The following is an 11,538-nucleotide window of genomic DNA, read 5'->3' as shown; positions in this document are numbered from 1 at the left end:
TATTTTGAGGAATTAGCCATTAAATAGCAACGACTTAAAATCTTCTTTGATTGATTACATGTAACTGTCTGAATTGCAACAGTAATTCAATGTAACAGTCATTGCTTATGAGGTGTGAAGTAATTTATCCTGCTAATAAAACATCATTGTACACTTGCTAAGAGGAAAATATTAAATTCATTCTTGTTACTGTATTTTTATATCTTAATTCTGTTCAAATTTCTGCTGTAATATAAAAAAATTCAGTCACATCTTTTCATGAAGATGACTTTGGAATCCTTTGCAGTGGAAAAAATCAAGACAAAGAACTGCCAAACAGAAGTTGTATTCTGTGAATGTAAATAGGTTCTGCACCATAATTAGTGATTTTCTAGGGCTGGACTGGAGGCCCTGTATTTTCATGGGAAAATCCGTTTGATGTGTACCATCCCTAATTTCTGCAGTACTGAATAACCAGGCTCTAATTCTGTTGTAATGAACCATGTGTTAATGCTACAGCCTTCTGTCCAGCCAGAAGCCAAAACACCATGTCTGACTTTGTAATGAATCTTGCAGTCGTCTTGTTGACTCCATGGGTAGGCTTTTGTTCCAAATCTGTCCTCAAATATTGCTAGTTTTCACTGAAACGTACAATGCATCCTACATTTGTGCTTGGGTTTACTCAATTTGCTAACTTTCCTGGAAAGCGTGAATACTTCGTACCCTTTACGGAAATTTTTTTCTTTGTTTCCGTGTCAGTTTTGGAACAGTGGGATTTAAAACAGTGGAACTGACTAAAGCTGTTTATTTTACAGTTTACTTTTCTTTTTTTGAATTTTTTTTTTTTTTTTTTAGCTGTGAGTCACGCATAGAATTAGCACAGAGGCGAGTGTTTGCTGTGTGTCTCTAGGTGGAAAGGTTTATTCTTGCAGCCACCAGTTTCTTGGTAGGTCATTTAATAATGAACACTTGTTTCTGTGTTCTGATCAGTAACTTGCATGTGTTGGTTTGTTTTTTTTTTTCCCTCAAATTGATTTATTTTCTGCTACCAACTTGGTTGATTTTTGTTTTTATTTCATTTTAGCTTTAGTTTAAATCTTGTAAACAGCAAACACAGTTTTGCATGGGTACAGTTAGACCCAGGAAGATACTGACTGAGTTCAGAGACTGGTATTGAGAATGACTTATTCAAATCCTAATCAAATGCACAGAGCCTAAGTAAATGGAATCCCTCCTCCCCTGCATGAAAAGCACGAGACCAATTCTGTTGCGGTTATATGCTGCAATGAGTCCTGCAGTGGCCAGAGCCATGTTCTTCAACCACATTGCTTCAGTCAGCATGTCTGCATACTGTATTTTGATGGAGTAGTGGCTATGTTGTAGTCCCACTAAGATGACCATCCTTGTGGCTGGGAGAGACCTTGCACGTGCCTACATCCAAAGCTTTGGGAACATATAGGTTACAAACTGATGCAAAGATTGTTATCAGTTGTGCGGAAGCGTTATTGGTGGCTCCCACAGGATGTAGATAAAGAATATGCGAGTGTAAACTAATGTCCATTGTAAATATTGGTCTATGAGGTAGGTTTCTTCCAAGTTTTGTTGATTTTCAGGCATGTGTATAGCACCGTTGGTTTACATATAGAGAGTCTAACCCAATTCAAGCGAGTGCTTGTATTCTTTGTCTGCACAGCTTCTCCCCATTAGCATAGTTGTTACTCCTGAGAGTATGCGTTCATTCATTGCATCTCAGTGTGGCAGTCAAAGAATTAATTACTCTGAGAAGGGACAGGCCTCTTCTAAAGAGTTTCACAACTTCAGCTTTTAATGGATCTCTCTCCCCTGCTGAGGCTGCACCGCAGCTTGTCAAAGCATTCGCGGCGGCTCCACGGGTCAGTGGTTCCCAATGGAGAGACAGTGTTAGAGGAACCGTGACACTGGTTCCTAAGGCTGATTTACTTGGAGTTGGGGGGGGAGTGAGGGAACAGGGAGAAGGGAAATTGTAAGCCCTTGAGTCATTGTTTGCAGGAAACAGATTTTGAAATTCTCATTTAAAAAAAAAAAAAAGTACTTTATTTAAGCACATGTTACTTGCACGCTCAAGCGCTAACATCACTGGTTGCTTCCAAAACTGATAGCCTAAATGGCCTGCCTGCAATGCTGCTGGATGTTTGTTTCATTATCTAATGTCACTTATTGATTTTCATTAAAAACATGTCAGCATTGGTTTTTCTAAAGCACCCTCGGAAATGCATTCTGACCCTTTTTTATGTTGAATCCACTGCAGAGTCTCCCACTGAATCAGTCTAAAGCAGGATTATTTTCTGACTAAGAAATGTTGATTAAATATTTTGATGTATGAGTGGTTAAGACTGCTTTAAGAACAAAGCATGCCACAGGGAAATGAACTGAGACAAGGGAAAAGCTGAAAGGGAGGATGCTGTAAAACAGGCACTTTGTCCATTCATGCATTGTTATTTAAAGTTAGTGATGTAAATCAGCTGAGGATCTGGTCCTGCATATTAGCATCAGTTCACACTCCAGATTGTATTGACATGATGCTGATATGAGAAAGGAAATGTTATTTTTAAACATAGTTAAATCTGAGTACAGACAAGTATTGTTTCTTTTACCTCATTACCATGAGTTTTCAGGGAGCCTGGCATATTTGTTCCTTAAGTTTTAAAATGCTGACAATCACAGAACTTAAATTGATCAGCTGTTTTTGTCGTGTGCCTGTGTTGTTTTCCTGCTCTCCTCCTGTGGCTCATTATGCTTATTTTTCCTGTATGAAGAAATCAGTTATTAGGCATGTATGGTGATGTGCAATGACATGGGAGTGATGATCTGTGGACCTTTAGAGTAACTTTAGCACAGCTGCCTGTGATTGCAGGACACTGAGCTTGCTGCTCCAAGACTTGTGCTTGCTTATATTCCTGCATTAGTTAACACTGGGACTTCACAGAATTGACACACAGCTGAAGTTCAGTGACTGGAAAGTTCTGGTACTGGTGAACTGGCTATTGAATTTGAAGCTGTGGTTTGGGTAGCAGTGGGCCGCAGAAATCCAAATTCATGACTGAAAACAGGAAGAGGCTTTTAAAGCCAGCTTTGTGTGCATCTCTTTCTAAAGATGGACAAGCCGGTTTCCCTATAATTTTGAATTGCTTACTGCCCCATGCCTCCTCCCTCCGCCCGCCCCCCCCCCCCCTGGATTTTGAGTAAATCATCTCTTACTTGGTTTTCCTCTAGATTCCTGTATTTTGTGGCAGAAAACGTGGTTGTAGATTTCTGTACAGTGGATTCTAGTCTCTCAGAGAAACAACACTCTACATTCATTAGGTAATTATTAGCCTTGTTTGCCTGGCTTGGGTCCCAAGACTTATGAAGAGAAATTTAGCATCCAGTTTGGGGGGAAAAATGAATTTGAGGTGTATATCTACTATTGTATCTCTTACATTTTGCACTGCAAATGATTCACATGAGAATGTGTCACTTGAATACTAGTAACATGGCCAAACCTGGTAAGGTAGAGTGGAGTGCGTTCCCAGCTGATGGAAACAACTCTTGTATTGCTGGAATATAACCCTGGCTTCTGCTTAGTCAGCAAAGTGCTTCAAGTCAACTGATACACTTGCGGGAAGAAAAAGTATCATTAATAGAAAGGAACATTCAGAAACTCAGTATGGATGAACAACTCTGTGCACGGAAGTCTCCAACTCCATGAGATTCTTGCCCTGTCCTAATATTCCTTCTTTTTAGGAAGACAGTGTGAGGGAAAAGTACAATTAGAGCCTCTTGGTGGAGGGTATTTGTGTGCTTTTTAAAAAATAAAACTGACCAGGTGTGACTTATGTCATCTGCATTACAAAGCTGTAGAGTATAAAGCTCATGACTCTCCTTCTGGGGGTGGGTGTGATAGACAGTTGTACCATAGTGTCTGTTGCAGTAGTTCTTGACCTTTTGATCACAGATACATACACCCCAAGGGGAAAATCTTTGAGTGTCTCTCCACATGCACCTCAGTGAATGGCTCTAAAACTTCTCTGCGCTGAGATCACGTGTGCCTCATCTTTTCTCCCTGTTCTCTGTGTGTACTGTATTTTTTTTCCTCCCATTGCCTCCTCTTTCTTCAGTGCATGTTTTCTTAAGCTGTCTGCCTTTTCTTCGTTCCTCCTAATCTGCATTCATTATATTCATTATACTCTTACTGCTATTAATGCTTACTGTTCTGCAGCACCAGTAGATTTTTAGGATAGACATCCTTTCAAATACTTGATGGATTCCCCAAGGGTTTGAGAAAGCATCTGTTTAAGTGGGACCAGCTGATACATACAGTGCTGCTTGAATCCCACTTACATCCTCCACCTCTGGCAGGTATGTAGGTCTCTAAATGCAGCTAGACTGCTGCAGCTCCCTTGCATAATATAATAGCTAGCTTCTACAATAGCACCAACTTCTTGCCTCTTCATGGTACAGCCTTCATGTAAACTTAGCTATTGTTACACAAAGCTGGGATAGAAGAACAGATGAGTGGTCCATCAAATACGGTGTCCGAGCTCTGGAGGTGGCCTTTTTCAAATGTCTCGGAGGAATGCAGAAGAAACCCCCTAACGTGCCTAGCCAATTGTGCAACTCTATACGATCGGGTGGGAGGGAGGGGACTGGATTTCTTGCTGACCCCCACCTGTCAGTCAGCTTAGCCCTGAAGGATAAGCTGATCTTTTGAAGTCAAGGCTTAAAATTGTTGAGACTGGAGGGCATTTCTAATAGGTTACTGGGTTAGCAAGGAAAAGCAACGATACCGTGTATGGTACCAGCTTTGCTTTGATCAGATATTGTAGTGTTGTGCACACGCACACGTATATGAATTTAATAGCTACTGCTTAACACTTACCTACACTGTCCATATATACTAAATCAAAATCAGAGCGTGTCTGCAATACAGTCCTCTCCTTGAGCGGACAGATCTGAGATATTTTTTTCTGGAGGTGGTGACTAATGAAGCAGTTCTTTTTACTAGTAAAACAATGAAGGAGCAATGCATGAACTCTGACTTTCCCTATAAGTTTGTAGATGCGTGTGTGTGTGTGTGTGTGTGTGTGTAAAATGCTGTGAGGCTGCCCTGATTTGGAGATTTCAGTGCTATTGAAATACAAATAATAAAAGCAGAAACTGGCACAAATCTACCCAGAGCAATGCACTGAAAATACAACTTCTGAAGGGGAAACACCTTCTTCTTCACCCCTCAAACAACCATACCATAAATTTTCTCCCTCTTTTGGTTTTAGTGCTGTTGTAAAAAGCCCAGGCCTGGTTTGAAAACCTGAAACTTTCTCTTACAATGGCCAGGGCTGAGCTTTGAGACACTGCCACAACTCATTGTCTGTGGAAGAACCCTTGCTGGGAAGGCTGTGATTTATATCAGCCTGCCTGTCATAGGGTGAAAGGAATGCCCGGTTTTTCATTTTGATCAAATGTTAGGTTTGAAAACCACCCACTGCTGTAAACTCAGTTGGAGTGGAGAGATGAGATGGAGCACATTGCATGCTTTGTTGCTGAGATAGTGTTTTAAGGCTGTCTGAATCTGTTTCCCATTGCTGAGTGCAGGGAAGAAAGATGTGGATTTGAAAAAGGGAAGACTAAACTGAGTACCTTTTTTTTTTTTTTTTTTTTTTTTTCCCCCTCCCCTACTTTCAGTGACATAGAAAATGGGGTGAGGGCAGTTCAAGAATATGTACTCTCTTCAGTAAAGACACTAAAGAAAGCAAAATCCTTGGTGTAATTCATTTGGACCCTGAGTGGATGAACCTGTAGAGAAGATGGGGGTGGAATTTTCCAAGGGGACTAGCACAGATAATCACCTAGTTCCTGCTGAAAGCTGATGGACCTGCCCTTATGCCTGAAACTGGGGGGGATGACACCAAAACAATTTTGTTCTATAATTGGATTTATTTTCTTTCATCAGATTTCTTCAGTTCCCCCCATCCCCTCATTTTTTTGTCTTCTGTTTAGCAGCTTTCACATGCACTTTCCTTTCTGAAAGAATGGATGCTGATACAGTTCTAGAACCATGATATTCTTTCTGTTTAAAATGCACAATAGTTTCTGTGGCTTTTTCTTCTCTTGACTGTGTTGGCAACAGCACAGAGGACTTTCTCTGGTTTCAAGTTTCATCACAAATTTCCAACTTGGACTACCCTTAAGGTATAAAAGCATCTGATCCGAGTTTGTGGCTTTGAATTTAAATGACATTCAATTTCTGATCTTTCTTAGGTTAGTTCTCATTTTGGCTGAGTTTCATGATGTAGAATAACATTTTTACCTCATTAGTACTTATTTCAGGACAAAGTAAACACAAGTAGTAATTAACAATTAGAATCTGAGATTCTAATTAGTTTGGAGCAGCCCTTCCTAAGATTACATTAAATAAAAACTATAATAAGTACCTATGGACTTACGTGTTAAGAACATAAGAAATTCTGTGCTGTTGAGCCTGTCTGTAGACTCATGATCTTCAGATAGTCTGTATGATGCATGTGAGCAATTTTTATGAGTAAAAGTTCACTACTGTGAGTAAGAAAAACTTTTTATCTTACCTACCTCTGCTGGTATTACATTTGTAAATGTAAAACTAGAAGATGTAGATAATTTCCCTGCTCTGCCACCACAAGCTGTGTAACCTTGGGCAAATCATGTCTGTGTTCACCTGATACAAGAAGGGATAATATAGTCCCGTAGGGTTGCTTTGAAACTAAGCACGTTCAAGATTAAAATATTATGGTGACGGTGGCAAAAAAATATCCAGTGTACTTTAACCAGTATATTTGATCAGTCCTTCAGGTCAGAGCAGATTTAAAGGCCATCTGTGGTATGACTCCATTGACTTATATAAACCAGGATCAAACGTGATTCATGTATTTGTGTGGTCTGACCCCTTTGAATTCTCTGGTCAAGTTATGTTAGGAAGGGAGAGAAGCACAGAGGTTTGCTATGATTTTTATGTGTCTGCTTTAAATAAAACAAAGCCCTGTCAACAGCTGACCAGAAGACTTTTGTTTTGCAGTTTATCTTCACAGTTTCGGGGACATGAGCAGCAAGCTGAAATGTGCCTTTCAAATGACAATATATACAACACTTCTGAATATTTTTAAAGGCAGTTAATGTGGGTGTTATAAAGTAAATTATTTTTTTTCCCCCATGAAATAATGTACTCTGACAGAGCTGCTGAACTAGAACTCTAGTTATTACGTTATGAATACATTTTAAAACCCTTGTTTTTACATCTTTTTCTTTTTATCCATAGATGATACCTTTATTGTTTTTATTTTTCCAGGCATAAGGGGGGAGTTATCCTGTGGCCAGATAATTTTGGTCCCAGCTGGGAATGACCAAAAGGACTGACTGATTACAGTATCTAACAGTGCTCTGTGAAGGTGGTTTGCAAATGTAGAAAAAAATCCAAGGTCTGTTTCACCAGGGCATCAAAGGCTGAGTTTTTGAACATCACGCTACTACTAATTCCCAGCTGGAATGTGTTAACTGCAGCCATTATTGTTAGAAATGGCAAACATCAGGTACCATCGCACTGTGGAGGTGGAAATGATTCTCAGACTTAACAGCTCTCGTTCTTGAAATCTACATCCTGTATTTTTCCTCATAAGGTTCAGGTCTGGATTTCTTGCATTTTGGTATTAACTTTGTGCTTGTTCTGTTTAACATATGACTTACTAGTGGGCAGAGTACTAAATGTCAGTGTTTGGGGGGGGGTTGAGTGTTTTTGTCAGAGATATGATTTCAGGATAACATTTGGTTCTTCTCGATTATTTCCATGGTGTGCCTGTACCTCTGGTATCAAAGCAGGGTTGAGCTCTGACAGGTATGCACGCTATCTATCTGAAACTGTATTGAGATAAGGTTTTTAGAGTTTGAATTTATAGCCTCTTAATTTTAACAGCTATTCAGAAAACACTGCAAGGCTTCTGTCAGTGAGAATTCTCTTGCTAGTAAGAGCAAAAGCCTCTAAGTACTGGCTGAAGTGTGTTTCTGAGTAGGAATGCTCTTAGAACTGTCTCCCCAGCTTCTGTAATAAAAGTTTGCACAGTGCATCTTGGTATACCATCCGTAAGATCCTTCCTATTTGATAAAAGGAGATTATCAAATGAAAAATACACTGTAAGTTCATTTACAATACTCCTTATTAAGTAAAATGAATTGGAAACTTAGCATTTCTGCATTTTATTATGTATTCATATTTAATTGCTGCATTTCTATCCCTTGGATCAATCATCTTCTTGTATAATCTCATTTGTTTCATTTGTGGGCTTTCTAAAAGAGATGTGAAACTACTCACAGCAAAAACTGAAAAAAAGGAAAAAAATAAACTTTGAGTTGATGCGACAGAATATTTATTACAAACTTAAGACTGGATTATTGCTTACTATTAATATACCTACATATATATCTGATTCCTTGATACTAGGTTAAAATGTTAATGATAACCGTAGCAGGATAAGTGGGTACTTGTGAGTCATAGGAAGGGAAGAACATCTGAATTTATTACTGTTATCTTTGACTAAATAGCTGGTGTAAATTAGGGAGTCCTTTGTACCAGTCCAATTGGGCCCTGGAAGTTTGGGGACCTCAGTATTTCACAGAAATGCTTATGCCACAGTCCTCTGATGGAGAGAGATCTGAAAATAGCTGGAGGGGTCAGCTCTGATCTCTCTTGTGAGACTGGAATTTGTTCAGGAGAGTTCTTATCTATGATGTTCCCTCCCACACCTAAGTTCTGTTGCATTTGTTGCATACGATTTACAGAGCAGAAAAGGAGTGCCTCTGAAAGCTGTCTTAAAAATGCAGACTCTGAAGGGATTGGGGGAAAGACGGCAAATTCTTTTTAATCCTCATTTCTACAAATAACTCACAGATTAAGGATTTTGGACCAGAAAGAAGGGCTGAAGTCTGAAATGTATGGCTTCCATGTGGGATTCATACAGAGCAGCTGAACAAAATGCTTCATTTCAAAAAGCCACTGCATGGCTTCCTTCTCTGTTCTCAGGGAGATGAGGAAGAAGAAAAAAGACGATGACTTTGCAGCTGATTAATCACTGGGAAACAGTAATCACTAGTGGTGTGTTTTGGATCATTATTCAAGGACTTTCAGACAGAAATAAACCGGAGAACTACAACAGTAGCTTTCTCTAATTATTTTTCTGTGCTCAGCCCTACTTCATGTATTGAGCAAACCATTTCTCTTCTTCCAATTTATAGTCAATGATCTCTGGGGCACAGATTCAAAACATCCTGCAGAGTTTATTCTAGAAGCTGACTTGATGAGAGTATATTTAAGTCTTTAAAAGAGGCTATTTATTATGGAATTAATTCAGACTCTAAAATCATAGCTAAGGTTTTATAGCATACTTAAATGTGTATATCTGCTTGAAAAATATTTTGAGATAGATCTTTACCATGTGTAATTTGGCACAGCCTCTCCAGAGCTGAAAGAAACTGAGCTGATTTACACCTGCTGAAGTTTGGACCCCTTTGATTTTTCTTTTCTCTTCCATGTGTATAATGCACTGAGAAAGAAGACAACCCTCTTTAATCTGTGGAGAATTTAGACACTAATCAAGCACTAAAGAGGCACCATGCCGAGGCTGAGAGCTAAAATCCTAAGGATGAAATCAAGTAATTGCTTTATCTCTTTCTTTTCAGACATCTAGAGAGATGCTTAAAGGCAAAACTAAAAGTAAATGAATGAATCTAGCCAAGTGGATTTAGCTGCGGATGGATGTATTAAACTTCCACTGAAAGTAGCAGCAAATAGGTGACATTCAATACAGCTTACAAAAGCTGACACTAGGCAACACCAGCATTCAAGCATCAGTGTGGTTCTCTCTGACTTGGTATATCCTGTAAGCACCCAAATCAAGGCAAAATGTGCTTAATTTAGAAGAACGTTTGGGTTTTTTTGTTTTGTTAGAAGTAGCTCATAATCAAGAAACTACCATAAATATTAAGTTTGTTCAGCAGTTAACTATCTTCACGTCTATATTTTCTCTGAAACTCCTATATTTGCCCAGACCTTGAACAATTGCAGCAGTGATTTAGTGATTTTTCTCATGGATATAATTTGTGAGAGACTCATACTCTCAGAAAGGAGCAAGCCAAAAAATCTAGGGGAAGGAGAGCAGGGGAGAGCAGGGAAGAGCTGGGTACTTTTTTAAAATGAGCTATTGAGTCTGCATAACAACCTGACCATTTTACAGTTACATTCTGTTGCAGCCAGTTCTTCGTATTTTGCTACTGATTGGGATCTGATTATTGGTACTGGAGGGATTACTTTTTTCCTTAGCTTTTTCTCACATAGATGGTTTTATGCTTCTCATCTAGATTAGGAAGAAAAAATGCAAATTTTTTACCACACTTGAGTAACCAAGCTGTTTCCAAGAAAAAAAGTTTCAGGCTTGGATTTTAGGTCTGGGCAAAGAATTTACAGTACTTCTGAGCTCACTTTGTCTAAACCAGTAAGTTAATAGTGATATGGCAAAATCAAGTAAGGTTAGAAATAGAAAGGTTAAAAAAAAAAAAAGCCTGTCTGTACTTCAGATTCTTTATTTATAGTGAGGAGACTCCTTGCATGCGAGGTCCTTGTTCAGTGTGTGGAAAAATCATTGACATCAACTTCCAACTGCAAAATAGGGACTTTATACCACAGACCAAATTTTGCTTAAACCCCAGAGGCCAGATTTTCAAAAGGGCTTAGCCCTCAAGTGAATATGGAAAGAGATGACCAAATTTCTAGAGCCCTCTAGGTTGAGTTTCAGAATTACTGCCTCTGGGTGCTGGCTGCTACTAGACTCCAAGTGTAGTAATGCAAGTTAATGCCTGCAAGATTGCACCCTAGATGTGTTGTAACTTTAATTTTGGTTCCTGAGAAGGGCAATTAGCTCATACAGACCTAATGACAGCTCATCTGCACTTTAATTAGCCAGGGATGCGATCATATTTAGTACAGGAGCCATACTAAAATGCCACTCACATTTCACTTTGTGTTCTGTGTCAAAGACACCATCACCCAGGAATGAACTGCTGCTATTAACTTTCATAAACAATCATATGAAATAAAGAGTTGTCACAGAAGTAGACTTAAGCAGCATTTTAATGTAGTATCAAAGGCACTGTTGTGCAGTGGACAGAATTACAAAACTCCCCTCCAGACAGAAAGAAAAGGTCATCAGATCTTGGTCATACTCACCTGAGTGGCCAGGTATTACTTGTGCACGATTTATCTCTTCCTTCTGGAAGTTAGAGAGATGTCATTTGTAAAATCATAAGGCAGCCAGACCCCTCCTGGCATCTGCCCTGGAAACATGCGTGAAGTATGTGTATCAATTCTGGCTGGCTGTGTGAGCTATTTCTGTTACTGAATTGATTCTCAACGATAAAGAAATGTGGCAGCACAACAGTAATAAATTCAAAACAATGACTGTCATGGCCAAACTGAAAGTATATTTACATTTTTTTTTTCCATATCCACTTTTTAAATTGTATGAC

The 11,538-nt window shown here is 39.1% G+C and overlaps 1 protein-coding gene across 1 annotated transcript in view; it reads left to right on the top strand.

The window, feature by feature from the left end:
• The first annotated feature begins 4,508 nt into the window (after positions 1-4,508).
• TMEM132C (transmembrane protein 132C) overlaps positions 4,509-11,538 on the top strand; it is a 190,295-nt gene continuing 183,265 nt past the window's right edge. The window contains exon 1 of the mRNA XM_050906943.1: positions 4,509-4,622. Coding sequence (XP_050762900.1) covers positions 4,509-4,622 — 114 coding nt within the window. The remainder of the gene's footprint in view (positions 4,623-11,538) is intronic.

This window comes from Gymnogyps californianus, chromosome 16, assembly GCF_018139145.2.
Source record: "Gymnogyps californianus isolate 813 chromosome 16, ASM1813914v2, whole genome shotgun sequence".
NCBI lineage: Eukaryota > Metazoa > Chordata > Aves > Accipitriformes > Cathartidae > Gymnogyps > Gymnogyps californianus.
The sequence above is the reverse complement of the archived record's forward strand: the minus strand, read 5'-3'. Positions and strand labels throughout refer to the sequence as shown.